This window comes from Phyllostomus hastatus, unplaced genomic scaffold (assembly GCF_019186645.2).
Source record: "Phyllostomus hastatus isolate PE091 unplaced genomic scaffold, TTU_PhHast_1.1 phas_contig_40, whole genome shotgun sequence".
Lineage (NCBI taxonomy): Eukaryota > Metazoa > Chordata > Mammalia > Chiroptera > Phyllostomidae > Phyllostomus > Phyllostomus hastatus.
Window position 1 is genome coordinate 37,366,115 of NW_025333872.1, and position 18,765 is coordinate 37,384,879.

At 38.7% G+C, this 18,765-nt stretch overlaps 1 protein-coding gene across 2 annotated transcripts in view; it reads right to left on the bottom strand.

The window, feature by feature from the left end:
- The window catches only part of ME1 (malic enzyme 1), a 170,534-nt gene extending 152,157 nt beyond the window's left edge, over positions 1-18,377 (bottom strand). The window contains exons 1-2 of one of the 2 annotated variants that reach the window (XM_045843852.1): positions 17,983-18,119; positions 13,801-13,960 (exon numbers count right to left, since the gene is read on the bottom strand). Coding sequence is in view for 1 of the 2 variants with exons in the window: in XM_045843851.1 (XP_045699807.1) it covers positions 17,983-18,297 (315 nt within the window). In the remaining variant the exon portion in view is untranslated. Of the gene's footprint in view, positions 1-13,800; positions 13,961-17,982 lie in introns of both variants that reach the window. The other variant, XM_045843851.1, reaches the window with a different exon arrangement.
- Between the last annotated feature and the right edge of the window lie 388 nt (positions 18,378-18,765).

An 18,765-nucleotide genomic window follows, 5' to 3' on the forward strand; every position in this document is an offset into this window, starting at 1 on the left:
TATTCCGAGAAACAATAAGTGGAATTTTAAACCATTTAACAATCCTGGCTCTATATTTCATTTTCTCATACTAACAGAAACATATTCATAGATATAACGTAGAAATTTATAAACAAATTAGTTATGTCTAAAACTTGACAGTAAAATGCTAGCTTTACACATTTACACATTCTTTTTACTAAAAGCTGGTATAACATACAAGTGTTCAAAGAATTTTTACGCTGGGGTTATCCTGTAGGGCCTATCCCACTAAGGACAGCAGATCAAAAGCATGCATGCAGGTTCTAACTTTCATTTGATTTCTTCTGTCTTTCATGTAGTTGAAAAGCTTAGACATCTATATACACATTGGGTTTCCAGACCACCTATAATTCTCATTCCCCAAAAGCATTCCCATACACTCTAGTTTCAACCATAGTTGGTTTTTTTTTCCTTTATGTCTTCCTTTTACTTTCTCTACTCCTTAAAAAAAAATTTGGACTGGATCCCTAGACAGCAGAATGGTATGTTGTTTCACCGCTGAGGGAAGAAACAGGACAGCGTTTCTTCCTGTTTAAACAAATGGGACTATGTCAAACTAAAAAGTTTTTGCACAGCAAAGGAAATCAACAAAATAAAAAGACAACCCACAACATGGGGGAACATATTCGCCAGTACATCTGATAAGGGGTTAATATCCAAAATTTATGAAGTACTTGTAAAACTCAACATGGAAAAACAAACAACCCAATTAAAAAATGGGCAAAGGACCTTAATAGACACTTCTTCAAAGAGGACAAATGGTGAACAGACATATGAAAAGATGCCCAATGCCACTAATCACCAGAGAAATACAAAATAAAACCACAATGAGATACTATCTCACACCTGTCAAAATGGCTTTCATCAATAAGTCAACAAACAGTAAGTGTTAGTGAGGATGTGGAGAAAGAGGAACACTTTTGCATTGTTGGTGGGAATGCAGACTGGTGCATCCACTGTGGAAAGCAGTATGGAAATACCTAAAAAAATTAAACCTGAATCTGCCCTTTGACTCAGTGATACCACTTCTGGGAATATACCCAAAGGAATCTAAAACACTAGTTCGAAAGAACATAAGCACCCCTATGTTCATTGAAGCATTATTTGCAATCACCAAGATATGGAAGCAGCCCAAGTGTCCATCAGTAGATGAGTAGATAAAACAACTATGGGACATTTAGACAATGGAATACTACTCAGCCGAAATAAAGAAAACAGTTTTACTATTTGCAACAGTATTGATGGACCTGGAGAACATTATGCTAAGTGAAATAAGCTAGTCAGAGAAAGACAAATACCTTATGATTTCATTCATGTGGAATTTAATGAACAAACTGAACTAACAAGGAAAATGAGGAGAGACTCACAGATGGAGAGCAGGATGACAACTAGTAGAGGCATATGTTAGGGGATGGAAGGATTGACCAAAAAGGAAAAAGGACTCATGGACATGGACAACAGTGTGGTGACTGCTGAGGGGAGGCGAGTATGAGTGGACTAAAAGGTAATGTAAAAAAAATACAATGAAGATTAAAGTAAAAAATAAGTAAGACCAATAATACAGTATATGAACAACAGCTTCTTTAATAAAAACTTTTTGGTTTTATTACATAGCAGTAAATTTTACACAACTGACATAAAGTAATTTAAACTGTGATATGTAATGATTATAAAAGTACAACTAAAATATATACTTAAGCCTAGATATCCTAAAATTTACAGCAAAATAGGAAATCTTTACAATATCCCATAATTCATGTAGATATGTATTATAGGATATAAACAAGCATAATTATTTTTAGTTAAGTAACATGTTGCTTATTTTAAAGAAAGAAAGAGCATCTCTACCTAGGAGAGCAAATGGACTTTTAAAATATCAGATGAGAGATTTAATTAAACTATTTCACATTTAAACGTCAGATTACTAAAATCTATAGATTCCTTATAAGCCTGAGAAAATGTTGATAACCAATATCAACTCTACCTTTTCCAAATATAACTCCTAAAATCATTAATAAGGTTTCATAATCCCTTCAGCAAGATGGAATGGTAATATCCCCCAAAAAGTTTTAGTATCACAAAATCACCAAACCAGGAGAGAAAAGTACCTCTTAAATAAGCAGACTGTAAATTACTGAAACTGCAAATGCACACAAATGATAAAAAAGCCAAATCTCTTAACTGTGTAAGAATTATCCAAACCAAACGGGTAATACAGGTTGCCAGTAGAGACTCTAGTAATCATTTGCATATTTACATGACTCTAGAAAATCATGTATATGTGATCTAGACAAAATCCCCCATACCAAACACAGTATGTATAGTGATTACTGATACAGTGAAACAAACATCAGGACTACAAGATAATTGTCTACAGTACATTCATTTGATTTCTTAACTTTTGAACTAAAAAAGAATGTTCTACAGAGTATGAAATAATTTTCTGCAATTCAATACATTTAATTACCAATTAAATTAAACATGAATTTGTAAATGTCCCTTGTCTTTTCCTGAATGATGATCTCCTTCAAGAAGGCTTTTCCTCCTTTTCTCTGGATTAGTGAGGTGTCCTCCAATGTGTTACCTCAATATCACATACCTCTACCATGGAACTTCCCATTCTTCATTTCTGCTTAACTACTGCTTTACCCAGAGGTTCAGATGCCTCTGGACGACAAGCACCATGCAACTCATATTTGTCAACCAGCCCCTAATACAATGTCAGGACAGAGCAGGGCCTCAATAAATTTAAATAAGAACATGGATGAACAAATACATGAATCTGAAACAACTTTTCAGTTCCATGTTGTTCAGTTTTACGTAGTTCGACTTTTGAGTTATCAACCCATCCAATTCAAATTCTAAATCAAGATATTTTATATATGCAGATGTACAAGATGCACATAATGTGAAATCAGTCTAATAATTGAGCTTTTCACATGTACATTAGAATATTATTTAAACAAATTAATTTACTACTAACAGCTTTTTAAACTGACTTTAAAGCAAGTATTCAAGATGAACTTGGTTTGACAATAAGACATATCTACTTAACATAAGTACCAGAGTTTGTGGGGATTTTTAAAAATGCCTTCATCTAAATCAAAGTGTCTCAGCCTCAGCACTAGTGACATTTTGGACCAAGTAATTTTTTGTTGTAGGTGGTTGTTTGGTACTATTTTGGCATACATTTGATACATTATTTTGCAATAATCTATGTTTTAAATTTACATGCATACTTCACCAGCAAACATATATTCATAACATAACTCTAAAGGGTATAGTATTTGGATTTAGATCCAAATAAGATTCACAAGTAGGCATTTTTTAACACTGTGATTTTGAGCAAGTACTTAAAATTATTAAGGGCTAAATGTACAGTCTCCTCCAGTTTTGTGTCCACCTCTACTAAAACAAGAGTAATCAAATATTTATGGAACATATAAGGTCTGTCCAGAAGGCATCCAGCAATGTAATATGAAAAATAGAGACATTTATTGAAGAAGACACAATATGCAAGAAACATTGTGCATAGGACAATGACACCTCAGTCCCCTTTGAAATAGGTACCTTGGGACCTCACACAGTTCTCTCAATTGCCACCAGTTGCCCTGTCATATTTTCCTGAATCTCATCAACCAACTAAAATCTCTTCCCTTTCATTGACTTTAGTTTTAAAAAAGCCAGAAGTCACGTGGTGCCAAATCTGGGCTGTAGGGGGAATAAGTCACCTGGGTGATTTGATATTTCACCAAAAAGCTCTGCATGAGACCATTATGCATAAGTGGGCTCATTGTTGTGATAAAGCTGCCATCACTTGTTGCCCATAGCTGTGGCCTTCTGAATCATCTGACGAGTTTCCACACAGGAATGTTCAAACTTAATGCAAAACTTGATGCAGATGCATTGTTCTACTTGCTCAGTCATTTTGAATGCAATGACCACACAGTACACATGCTCATTCAATGGCAGATACCACCCCCACTGACTAGTACAGTGAAGTCGTCATTGTTCACACATGAGCATTCCAGTCCACTCTCCTTGGCTACCAGTTACATCATCGTCACCCAAACAGTCTCTTTATGTTAACAATGGCTGGACTTTTTCCAGACAGACCTTCGTATAGTATATGTTATGTGTGTCTCAGATGGTTTTTTGGAGGATAAAATGAGACTAGATATTTTTGCATTCTATGTAAATTGCAAAGTCATATATAAATCACAAAGTCCTAAGTAAATACCGACTTTTATTTTCCCTCTAACTCACAGAAGGGTCAGCCTTTTGGTTCTATTTAGGCCCTCAAGTGATTGGATGAGGCCCACCCAAACTAGTGAGAGAAGTTGGCTTTACTCAATCTACCAATTCAAATGTTAATCTCAAATAGCCTTGACCAGGTACCACAGCGGGTTACAGCGTTATCCCAATATGCCAAGGTTGCATGTTCATTCTCCAGTGAATATATAAAAATAAGGGGAACAACAAACTGATATTTCTAAGAAAAAAACTCATGGACATGGACAACAGTGTGGGGACTACTAGGGAGAGGGTGATGATAGGAGGTGGAGGAGGGTATGGGGAGAATAAATGGTGATGGAAGGAGACTTGACTTGGGGTGCTGAACACACAATACAGTGTACAGATGATGTGTCATAGGATTGGGCACCTGATACCTGTATAATTTTGTTAATCAGTGTCACCCCAATAAATTTAATAAAAAGCAAAAAAATAAAATGAAATTAAATTATATACTTTTTAAAAAAAAACAACAGTATTTATTTAATCCATAAACACTCTCACAGACATATCCAGAATAATATTTGACCAAATGTCTGGGCACCCAGGGCCCCAGCTGACACAGAAAATTCATCATCACAGTCACCAAACATTTTTCAACAAATATATTTTGAGTGACTGCTCACAATGCTTACAGGCACTAAACCAATGACACAGTGATATGTCCAATATGGCCCACAGCTTCATGAAATTTATAATCTAGACAGCTTAACAGGATATAATATAAAGAGCTATACAAATAACTATGAAATAATTATGTGGTAAGTACAGGGAAAAGCAAAGGAAAAGTCTAACATCTAACTTAAGTTAGAAGGCCAACGGGAGGAGCTCACTGAGAACGGTGTTCAGATGAGATATGGAGGACACAGTAGAGTAGGAGCACCTAACCAGGTGAACAGCTGGGGGTGGCAGTGCAGGAGAGAACAGGGCACAAAAGCCTGGCATCTTGGAGAGAGTATAGGGAAGAAAACTGCATCAACTGTGGGAAGAAGGCTAGAAGATGAAGTGAGAAGATAGGAAGGAAGCAGAACAGGCAAGTCCTTGTTAACCTGGTAAAATTTTCAACTGTATCCTAAGACTAATGGGAAGACCCAGTTCTTTCCCTAATCATACCATTTTGTGAAAATGCTACTTCCCTGAAAGTTAACACCATTTTATGAACATGCTGCAAGTGAGTTCACAGCACTCACACCACAGTATTTGTTACTCACCATACGGAGGAATCCTCATGCTAAAGGCTACCTCAGTGAAAGAAAAAACAATGCTTCAGAGCACCAGGTTGATGAAAGTTCAATCTGGGATCATGGCTCTCAATCCATTTTCCATGTGTCCATGTGCTTCACGTATATACTCCTAACTGCAACATTTCGCTTTATAACACCACCCCCTACCCACCACCACTCTGGGGGCATACCTAATTCATGTCCCATGTTAGTAACATTTATGAAAAATAACTAAAAATATGCTGGGTACAGTATTCCTAGTATGAATGGAAACACCTGTCACTGACATAGTAGTTGTCTGCAGGCAGGGGACTGCAGGGGAAGCAGCCAGCTGGTGCACAAAAGTGGGAGGGGGACAAACTTTTCACTTTTTTGTATCTTTTTATTTTTATACAGTGAATCTGTAAGGCTATTAAAATGTTGATAACTATTAAAACCATTTGTCTCAATCTCTGAGAATATTATAATCATATTTATCATTTACATTTGTTAAATCTCTATCCTTATGTTTCTGGCAGCTCTAGCTATGCCCAAGACTGCTAATTGTTCACCACATCTGCTCTCCCCTTTCTCCCCAGTAAGAAAGCCGTAATGTTATTTGGGGCAGCAATTCATCAGATAAAAGACTACAATTCCGGACTTCCTAGTAGTTAGACATGGCCACATGAATGCAAACAGTAGTGCTGAGTGAGGTGTGGGGAAAGCTCCTCGAAGACAGTTGGCTCCACTGCAAAGTGGGTTTTCTAGTGCTCCTCTCGTTTCTCCCAGCAGTCATCTAGGAATGTGTACATAGTATCTATCTATAAACCTAGAGTCAGGACCATGAAGTGATCTTGAGGACAGTAAAGCAGCAATGTTCCTGATCACTCTGTGGACACACCAAAATGCCCTAATGGACTCAAGAGTCACAAAGGAGGGCAACCCACTATCATTTTCCATGGTCTCCAGCCCCAGCCTCGAGGCAATTTCATAGTGGGTGGCAGGATCATGGCTACCACAGACGCTAAAATTCAAAGGGAGGAAAATCATTCTTTTTTTAACCAGAAGATCAAGGGTCCTGAGATCATGGGTAAAATGCCTGCTGCTTTCTTCTCTCTGTTTTCCAGTCACTCGGCCCCAGATTCCAAAGAACTGCCAGAAGTAAATGGCAGAGCAGGGAAACTAAAGGCCCCATTTTCTGGCTTGTGGGCTGCAAAGGGGGGCCTATAGGAGACAGATAGTATCAGAGAAATCAGAGAGAAGGGAACTCAAAAGAACAAACCACCCAATGTTGCTTATGAACTCCTGGGCTCACTTTGGAGCTATGCATGTACAGATCTGACTTTAAACAGCACAGCAAAGGCTTTGAGAACTAAACTGCAGAGTAAACCAGTGCACAGATCCCACACTGGACACTGGATGGTGCACATGATAAACAGATCCCAACAGCGGTACAAAACAGGCTTTGAAAATGGAATTAATACTGAAACCACAACCCACAGACACTGGGTCCAACCTACTAACTGACCTAAGCAGGTTGAGGGAGTTCTAAAAATAAAAAGAACAGTATTCCCCTTATGATTTAATTAAAACCTATAAACTTATAACATGCAAATGTTCAGGATACGTGCAAAAATTACTCAGCATAACTGGAAAACATTAACTCTCAGAGAAAAAGAAAATAAATAAACACCAATCCCAAGAAAATACAGGTAATGGAGTTATCAAGAACTTATAATCAGTTATTGTAAACATGCCCCAAGCCATAAGGGCAAAATCTTTAAAAATGACTGGAAAGAGAGAAAGTCTTGACTAAGAAATTAAAACTATAAAAATTAAAATTGAAACTTTAGAACTGCAAAATGAGGTAACACAAAATATTCATTTAAGAACGTGATGCAGATGTGAGAGAAAAGAGTCAGTGAAGCTGTAGACAGATTAGAAATTAGCCAATCTGTGAACAAAGGGAAAAAAAAGAAGAGAAAGTCAGAGCCTCAAGGACCTGTGGGCACCAAAAAGCCTAACATTTGTATCAACAGAATCCCAAAAAGGAGAAGAGAAATAAAAAATATTTGGAAAAATTATGACTAAAACTTTATCAATTCTGGCACCAGACATAAAATTACAAATTCAAGAAACTCAGCAAAACCCAAGAAGATAAAAAAAAATCTCAACCCAAAAATATTATATTCAAAATGCTGAAAACTAAATACAAAAGGAAAAAAAATCTTGAAAGGGGCCAGAGAAAAACAACAATTTAATGACGGCAGATTTCTCGTCAAAAACACGGAAAACCAGGAGGAAGAGGAATGGCACTTTCATAGTGTTGAAGGAAAACAACTATCAACCTTGAATTCCATAACCAGTGAAAATATCCTTCAGATGTGAACATGGAATAAAGACACTCTCAGATGAAAGAAAACTAATATAACTGGTCTCTGGCAAACCTGCTCTAAAGGAAATGCTAAAGGAATTTCTGTAGATGGAAGGGAAACGATAACTGGGGAAAGTGTGGTATATCAGAAGTGAAAGAAAAGCAACAGAAAGAGCAAATATCTGGGTAACTATAATAAATTATCTCTTACCTCTTAAAATCTTTAAAATATGTATGACAATTAAATGAAAAAATTATAAACACTACATTATTACATCTAAATTGTTTTCTATAAAACTCAATAGCAAAACAACAAAAAATAACTGATTAAAAAATGGGCAGAGGATCCAAATAGAGATTTTTCTGAAGACACGTGGATGGCAAACAGACACATGAAAAGGTGCTCAACATCACTAAACACCTGGAAAATGTAAATCTAAACCACAATGAGAAACTACCTCACACCGGCCAGTGTGACTATTACCCAAAGGACAAGAAACAGGTATTAAAGAGGATGTGGAGAAAAGGGAGCCCTTGTGCACTTTTGACAGAAATGGAAATTGGTGCAGCCACTATGGAAGACAGTATGCAAGTTCTTCAAACATTTAAAAATAGAACTACCATAAGATCCAGCAATTCCACTTCTGGGTATTTACGTGAAGAAACCAACTCAAAAGGATATGTGCATCCCTCTGTTCATTGCAACTTTACTTATAATAGCTAAGATATGGAAACAATCTAAGTGTCTACTGATAGATGAATGGATAAGGAAAACACTGTGTGTGTACGTGTGTATATATATATACATATATATATAAATGAAATATTATTCGGCCATATGAAAGAAGAAAATCACTAAACATACTGATAAAATATGTACAAAGAGACACTGTCAAAACTCAATGAGTAAATTAAAAGAATAATAAAAATATTCAAACAGTACAAAAAAGTCAGGAACAGAAAAATAAAAGAGTGAAAAATAGAGGAAACAGACATCTAATAATAAAATGGTGCACAGAAATCCAAACATATAATCAATTACATTAAATCTGAAGACAGAAATTAAAAGACAGATGTTATAAATTGGCAACCACCACCAAAACTGACTGATTAGACCATTTCTGCTTCTTACCTGCATGCTCCTGTGGAGGTCCGGGGTATGCTGACCTCAGACTCTGACTCAACATGCCACCATTTCCAGCTCTTCCCTATGACTTATACCACTGGATCTTTCAAATCAGTGATGTCTCTGTTATTTATTAAGCTTTTAATATCGGAGGATTATAGTACTATTTTCCATTTTCCCAATTTCTCAACTAAATTTTCTCGTAATTTAGAAAAACCTAAATTGTGTGAGAAATTGAGGAAGGAATCCCTATATGGAAACAGTTTCTTGTACCTTTGATATGTCTTGCATTGGATGAGATATGTTAAAAAGTTTTCTGTTATTAACGTGGTTTTTATTTCTCTTTGCATGTCCTGCAGTGTCTTTTTTAATAAAAGTGGCTGCTGTGTTATTTGATGCATAGATATCACCACTTCGTTCATAACTGCACCATTCAGCATTGTAAAGAATATTTTGTTTCATTACTGCTTTCTGACATAAACTCTACATTGTCTGATTTCTGGATAACTGATTTCTTGCTGTTTGCATTTTCCCATTTCTTTACATTTAGCCTGTCTGTAACATTTTGCTCTTGGTATATTTCTTATATACAGCATGGTTTATGCTTTGTGAAACAATCTGAAAACAATTTTATTTATAGGTGATTTATTATCATTTACATTTATTGGTATGACCAATATATCTGATCTCATTTCTGTCATATTATTATGTTATAGTTGCCATGTATAAAAATAAAATATAAGCAATATTTTGAAAAAAATAAAACATTTAAAGTCTACAAAAATGCTCACGGATCAAGTATAAATTTCTTTGTGGCTCTAAGCTCATAAGTAAAAACTTCTTCATCATTTAAGTTAGAAGACTTCCAAATTAGTTCTACTGAATTGTAGCATATTTGATGATCAACTCTAGATCCATATACTGTCAACAAAGTTTGTTGAGCTGGTTCAGTAACATAAATTGTAAAGTAATAAATAGGCCAAATCAGGCGATCTTCATTCTACAGTAGCCCCCCTTGGGCACCTGTTTTGCTGTGGTTTTAGTTACCCACAGTCAACAGTGGTCTGAAAATATTAAATGGAAATTTCCAACAATTAACAGTTCGTAAGTTTTAAGTTGCAAGCTGTTCCGAGCTGCGTGATGAAGTCTCGCAGAGCCTGTCTCGTCCCATCCAGAACCTGAGCCATCTCTTTGTCTAGCGTCTCCATGCTGTATAAGCTCCCACCTGTCACTTAGAACTGTCCTGGTTATCAGATCAACTGTTTCAGTATCACAAGGGCTTGTGTTCATGTAAACTTTATTTTACATACTAATGGCCCCAAAGAGCAAGAGTAGTGATACTGGCAATTCAGATATGCCAAAGAGGAGCTCTAAGTGCTTTCTTTAAGTGAAAAGGTATGTACAGGAAAACACATAGTAAAAATAGGGTTAGGTACTGTAAGTCTTGGAATGTATCCCCCATAGATAAGGAAGACTACATAAATTGTATTTCATCCTGTAGATTTTGAAAACGATTGGAAAACAGTCCAGATATTTGTTTTGTTAGAGCAACTGATTATTTCCAAAATCAAGCAAAATAAAGTAAATAAGGACTGATTTCATAACACAGGAACTTTAAATTTCATGTCTTTGCAACTCACTCACTCTTATCCCAATAATTCCAGCTACCCAGGGCACACCACTACCTTCCTCTAACAAGCCAAGTTTTTTCACACTTCCAAACCTTTATAAACTTAGAACAGAATAGAGAAGAGCTTTTCTTTCACTGTCTTCACAAATACATTTTTAAGCTATATCTGACATTCTGTTAAATGTATGAAAGATTACAAAGGTCATGTGATGTCAGTCAAGCTCACTTACGTGAATCTAAGCATAAAATGTAAATTTGTCTGTCCCAGAGAGAAGATACATAGCTTTTACTGTAAAGTTTATAAATTAGAGGTAGCACAAATCATGTCATCAAAAATTCAAGAGAAGGGTTAAGTACATTATAAATCTTGTAAATATCTGAGTGAAAAGGCAAGATAGAAATCACACTACAATGCAAATCTAAGTATACTCAGCAGGAGTTTTCTTGCTATATCCCCTGCACCCAGATTACCACCTAGCATATAGTGGGTTCTGAATAAATACTTACTAACTTTAAAAAAAGATAAATCAATGAAATTATCACTCTTCTTTTACAAGGAGGGGATCTGTAGCTTGTCGAAAAATTTTTCACTCAAAAAATCTCATAACTGCTCATTGGAAGAACTGTGGCTTGGGCTCATTTCTTCTAGATACAAAGTCTTAGTATGTTTATTCCATTTCATCCCATTTCCCAGACTTGCCCAAACGTTAGATGGAAACCAGAACACAAAAATGAAAAATCTCAAACTTATTACTCTCTTTGATATTTTCTGTTCTCCGTAACACCAGTCTCAGGGCTTTTCAAATCAAACTCATCTTTCTGTTCATCGGAGCACAACATTATTTTGTTTTTGCACTATCCTGTACTACCACCGTCCAACTGCAGCAAAGTAACTGGTCTGGAAGCACATGGCTACACATGTGCATTACAATGGCCTTCACATCAGTGGGATTCCAAGTTAAATAATATATCAGTTTCTCATATTGCTGAGGCAACTCCAAAAACTGTGGTAGGTTAAAACTTCTGAATGATTCATTCTGGTGTATTTAAGGTACCTTTCTTTCACAGTCACGCAACTTGTTTCTCTCCTTTCCTACAATACATCCAATTAGATCTTGAGGTGCCAGAACGCAAATACCTACAAAAGCACTTGCCCAGAAGCTAATATTTCAATTTAATAGTGCTGACCAAAACTGACTTTGATAAAACACTATCACTAACTTAAACTGTATTAAACTGCCTAAAATATTGAAGAGTGATGATTTTTAGAGGCTTACTTGCAAGTCGGGTTATTATTTAATCTTAAAGATATGTAAACCATGTAAGCAAAATTTAATTATGATAGAACTACCAATTAATGTTTTCTACCATTACATAGAGAAATAAAGCAAACTAATAAATTGAGAAATAAAAATAAGTGTGATTATTTTTATTGTGTGTAGAATTTTAAAGAGTGACTTATGAAACATTACTTTTAGTCACATGACAATTCCTGAGAAAAATGCTGAAGCACACTCACCTAAATTAGAAGATATCCTAAAAAATCATAAACATTAAACATGAAGTTAGATAAGCATACATAATGTACAGAAGCAAAGATAAGCACCCCAAATGCTATGATGATATCCTGTCCAGAACGATGTATATTTGATTATAAGCAAATAGTAAGAATCATACATGAATTATTACCAAGAGAAGAAAGATCCTATTGTCTTAGGTTTTTTTATTTTTTATTTTTTAATTCAGATCACATTTCCTGTTAACCTTGATTTTTACCAATACAAAGTACCTCCCTAAAGTTATCCAGCAAGTAATTAATACTTCATGAGATGGTCAGGCTTAAATCAAATTCCAACTTTTCTGACTATATTCCATTACACAATATAATGGTATAGAGAATCAACTGATCTTAGACTTTAATGTAAATTTTCTTTCAAAAAATTACATTAAAAAGGATAAACGTTTTAGGATAATGTCCAAATTACCACTTTAAAAGCTACCCTCTTTAAAAGCTGAGTACTGACTGTCTGGAAGACAAAAAGAAATAAAAACATGGCTCATTCATTTATTAAATAAACATTTATTTCATGTTCACTCAGCAAAATTCTGTAGTATTATGATTTCTGTCCTATGGCAATCAAAATAAGAAAAAATACAATGTAGTAAATACAAAATGACACAGTACAACTGAGTACATAAAAAACAGAGGTGTCAATGATAAGACTAAGATATTAAGGAAAGTCGTCCCTAGAGAGATCATTATTAAATAAACTAAAGATATTTTAACCATAGGAATTACAACACAGACAAAAAGTAAAGAATTAAGTAAGAGATTCAACAAATGTACTGTAAGTGAAAGGCAAAGTTGCGAAACTAATGAGATAAATTTGGAGAAGATGGTGAACCTAACTGACAAACTGATTTTACATTTAACATAATAAAAAATAGTAACATACTGTAAACACTTGAATAGCAAAAGAGTACATAAAGAAAATGCTAATTGACAAAGACATTTCTCTCACACCTAGATGTAGAGCAGTCTCCAATAATGAAAATAAAACTAAGGAAATTTGCAGTTACCCAAAAGGTAAAGTGATGGTTTGTGTGAGTACAGCTGGCTGTATAGGCGCCAGGCTGGGGTGTTACAGGACAGTAAGAAATACTAATCTTTCTTTGGAGCCAAGGTTATCATAAAAATCTATAAATATTCCTGGGCCAGTAGACTTAATGCCCAGAAGTCTTCAGTGCAAGGCAGATGAAGAAGGTCCCTCAGCTATGGCTTCAGTAGTCTATATGAAGATTTGTCACTTCCATGAGGCACCACACCACTGTCTAAGAACTGAATGAGGAGAATAAAGTTTACTCCATTAACCTCCCCAACCTTGATGAACTAGATTTTAAACCCAATTTGATACTATGCAGACAATAAAGTTAAATTACAAATTCAAAAATGTGTTAACACATGAATGCTGCACCTTTCTACCTTTGGTGGAAAATCTCTGTAATACAATTATTCTCAAGTGGACAGTAACCCTTATTGATAAACAGAAGTTAAAAGAGTTTAATGTAAATTATTGATATAAACTGTAAAGGCCTAATTATTCTTGCTCAGGATTGTATATTCCAGCTACCCACTTGAACCAGACAGTCTTACCCCTGACTTAGGGACTTCAAACAGGTTATTCCATTCACATGGTCCTTTTTAAGTGGCAACCCATTATTTAGTCATAAAGAGAAGGCAGCTATACATGAAAGTCACAAATGGTTTTGTCACATCAAATTTTATCTTTGTTCTACTGAAAATAGGCCCAGACCTGCAGAACAATAAAAAAGGAAGGGAAAAAAATCAAACTAGCAATTAAATTCATTTTGAAGAATATTTAAAATTTCATAACATTTTATGTCCACAAATACTAACTAATCATAGATTTTTAAGAGTTGCCTGTCACCACGAAAATCAAAAAGAACTCAAATTAACCATAACTCATTAAATAAAATAAATTACAAAAAAATAAGAAGGAAGAAATCACAAGTCTTTAAGTCACTAAAAATGATAAAAAGAAGCACCATCAAAGAATTTCTATCATGTTGGCAGCATAGGTAAATACTGTGCTCACCTCCTCCCAAGACATCAAAATTACAACTAAATTATAAAACCACCACCCTTGAGAACCACCTAAGACAGGATGAACAGATTCCTATAACTAAGGATATAAGGAAGCCACAGGGAGACTGGTAGGAGGGGCAGAGACATGAAACAGGCTGGCCCCACACTCACCTGTGGCAATGAAGAATAGGGAGGGATATCTTGGCTACAGAGGTCCCCACTAAAAAGCGAGGGGCTCTAGGTTCCCCGGCCCTGGGCACCAGTGCTGAAAAGAGGTGTTCCCACACAACTAGCTGTCAAAATCAGCAGGGACTCAGTGAGGGGGGGGGGGGGCTGCTGTAGACCCAGATGTCCTCTCAAAAAAGTCTCGAGTTCAGACACACATTCACCCCAAGCTCCAGCTAAAGGACAACAGCTTGAAAATTGCTAAGGAAATATGGGGAACCAAATTTTCTGGCTTCAGGGCAAGAGCTGGAGGGGCAACTCCCTTGGGACTGAAGTACTAAGAGGCTCCACTGTTCCTTTGCTGAGCTCTCCTCACACATAGCTCTCCCCACCCAGGGGATTCTCTGAGACACCCCCTCACCCACATGGCACACAGAAGGAAAATTTTCCAGCAGCAGTTTCTCATAAACTGCTAGCCTTGACCTACTCTGGGGATTTAAAAAAAAAACTCTCAGATTCATGAACCCCAAACAAGCAACAACTGGCTTCCACATACCCTGTATCTCTAGCTAAGTAGTCAGGAGCCCAGTACTAGTGACAGAGGCTTTGGTTCACAGCATAGCTTCTCCCAGGCACTTCCAAGCCCAGCACAGGCAGCTACCAACCACAGACAACTTTGTATCTCCTACCAGATAGCACCAGGCTGGACAGAGACAGTGGCAGACCAGGGCCTACTCGGAAGCCTCTCCCAAGAGGCCCTAGAACCAACACACCTAGTGGCCAGCTTCAGCCCTCACAAGAGCACCACCCAATTAGCACCACAAATGACACATCCAAAGGGTGAACTGGGAAGGCACCAGAGACTGCTCAACTGAATCCCAATCCATGGGGTCAGCCCCCAAACAACAGCTCATCCACTATAGTAACGGCCAGTCCTCACAGCCGGGCAACCTCAGGATCAAACCCACCCACTGATGTGCCACAGCAACAACAGGAGGGCACATACAATCCACAAAAGGGATACCCCTGGAGTACCTAACTGAAGTGAGCAGGGAGTTTGCAGCACTAGGCTCCACAGGATATCCTACTACATAAGGCTACCCTGCCAAGACTGGGAGACATAGCATATCTACATAATTATGTAGAAACAAATACAGGGAGGCAGCCAAAGTGAAAAAGAAACAAAACAAAAAATAAAAAAACAAAGAACCATGGCCCAAATGAAAGAACATAACAAAACTCCGAAAAAGAACTAAACAAAATGTAGGCAAGCAATCTACCAGATACAGAGTTCAAAACACTGGCTATAAGGATGTTCAATGAACTTAGGGGAAAAACAGATGAACTAGTGAGAAATTATACAGACAGAAATCATAAAAAAGAGTCAATCATAAACAAAGAATACAATAACTGAAATGAAGAACACAAATAAATGAAATCAACAGCAGATGGGATGAAGCAGATGACCAAATCAGCAAGGTAGCAGAAAATACCCAACTAGAACATCAAAAAGAAAAAAAGAATATAAAAAATAAGGATAGTTTAAGGAACCTCTGGGACAACATTGAGGGTAACAATGCTCATGTCATGGGGCTACCAGAAGGAGAGGAGAGAGAGCAAAGGACTGAAAACCTATTTGAAGAAATAATGATGGAAAACTTCCCCGACCTGGTGAAGGAAACAGACATATGTCCAGGAAGCCCAGAGTTTCAAGCAAGATGAATCCAAACAGGCCCACCAAGGTACATAATTAAAATGGCAAAGGTTAAAGACAAAGAGAGAATCTTAAAAGTAGCAAGAGAAAAGCAGTTAGTTACCTGCAAGGGAGTTTCCATAAGACTGTCAGCTGATTTCACAAAAGAAACTTTGTAGGAGAGGAGGGACTGGCAAGAAGTATTCAAAGTAAAGAAAAGCAAGGACCTACAACCAAGATTATTCTGCCCAGCAAAGTTCTCATTTACAATCGAAGGACAGTTAAGAGTTTCCCAGACAAGAAAAAGCTAAAGGAGTTCATCATTAACAAACCAGTAGTATAAGAAATATTAAAGGAACTTTTTAAAAAAGAAAAAGAAGGGGGAAAAGATCATAAATATGAATAACAGAATGGCAGTAACTACTTACCTATCAATAATTACATCAAATGTAAATAGATTAAATGCTCCAATCAAAGACATGTGGTGGCTGAACAGAAAACAGAAGACCCATACATACGCTGCCTATAAGAGACCCACCTCAGAGTGACACACACAGACAGACTGAAAGGGATGGAAAAAGATATTTCGTGGAAATAGAAATAAAAAATAAAAACCGCTGTAGCAATACTTAGACAAAATAGACTTTAAAACAAAGACTTAACAAAAGATAAAAAAGGACATTTCTTATATAATAGCCAAGATATGGAAGCAACCTAAGTGTCCATTGAAAGATGACTGGATAAAGAAGATGTGGTACATATTTAATGGTGTATTAGTCGGCCATAAAAAATACATTCACATACAAAAACATCACTAGTAACATTGACATCGGGGGAAAAATGCAGACCAGTTCTTAATGAAAAAGGGTGTCCAGTAAAAGACAATCAAAATCACTAAACAAATCTCTGTGCTGACGGAGGCACTTACTTTGTACTACATTAAAAGGTAATGTCCAAAGCACACACACGCACAAAAGGGACAATCCAGAGACAAACCCAACTACAAAATAAGTGTGCCTGCTTAGTATTTAGAGAAGCAAAATTATAAATTCTGAGTTGTTTTTCATTTGAGAGAAGTAGGGTTTATACTAACATTACCTGTGAAGAAAAATTAAATACTACGGACACTGAAAAAGGGATTCTGAACAGAGTGTACACTGAATTCCCCTTCTAAGTAAATCTTAATTTCCAGAAGGCCTGATTCAAAAAGTAGAAATGGCTTTAGCTACAGTCCCAGGACTAGGTTAGGACTGGGCTTTGTATCTGGCCATGCAGTGTTCGAGGCAGAAGCCACCCACCACGCATTCCCAGACTCTTAACTGTGTCACTCCAGAAACCAAGAAGCCTTGGCTTCCAGGTCGTTAATGTGATCCTCGGCTGGACCAGTACGGCCACTTCTCTCCGGGCAGCCTCGGAGAACCGCCACACTGAGTCAAACCAGTAAGTGGTGGGTGGCAGGCACAAGGAGGCTGACCGACTGCCCGTCCGCCTGCTACCTTCACCAAAGCACTCCACCACCAACACACTTTCCCGATACCACTTTCTCAGGCTTGGCTCTTCCTTGGAGAAGAGAAGCCATGTAGTATACACAAGTTACATCGTCTCTTGTCCAAAAACGGGACGCCACGGTGCGGGAGGACCAGCACCACCCGCCCATCACACTCCGGGTGCAGACCCGTCCCAGCGCCCGAACCCAGGCCCCGAGGTCGCCCTGAGGGCCCCGGCCTCGGTCGCTCGGCGGGCATCGTCGGGAAGGAGCGGACGCTGAGGCGAGCTGAGGGGACTCCCTGTTCGGGGGGGACTGGCGGGCGGTGTCCGCCCCGGACCCGCAGCAGCCAGGCCGTGGGGCTGCCGGTGGGCCTGGCACTTACCTTGTTGAGGTGGGGGATCCGCATCAGGGCGCGGCCGCGCTGGTGGGTGTGGCGGCGGCGGGGGGCGGCGGCCTCCATGGCGGCAGTGCTGTGGTCGGCGGATCGAGCGGCAGCGAGGAGCGCGCGGGGCGGAGGCGGCTGCAGCTGGGACGCCCGAGCGGACTGGCGCGGTGGCGGCGGCGCAGGGGAAGGGCCCAGGGCCCAGGGGTAGGCGTGGGTGGCGAGGTGGGTGGCGAGAGGGGGTGGACGCGGCGGGAGGAGCCGGTAAGAAGCCGGTGTCCCCGGCAGGACAGCCTGAGAGAAACGCTGAGTCATGTCGGAAGATCGCCCGAGCGGGCGAGCGGAGAGGGGGAAGACGGAGGCCCTGGCGGCGTTGCGGGAGCCTGGGGGAGGCGGCCGCGGGAGTCGCTCCCTGCCCGGGCAGCCCCTCACCACCATCGCGGTTGTAATTACAGCTGTGCTAGTCCATCTCTACGTGGGACGTGTGGAAGTGGTTGGTGTGCACTGAATGCTCTCTCATCCCAGAGACCCACCTGGGGAGTACGGCCGGTTTCCCAGGCCAGACCCCCGGCCACCCGGGCGCCCTAACCCCTGGCGGAGGAGGCCCGCAGCCAGAGCTGCAGAGAGGTGGGAGGGTTCTGCTCGGGGCACCGAGGGGCACCCAGGGGTGTTTGCACACAACCATGACTGACTGGTGAGGATCAAACTTCACCTCTCTCTTCAAGTTAGGCTCTTTCAAGGCACCTACCCACGGCCCTGGATGCCAGCCATGCCTGGGAGCAG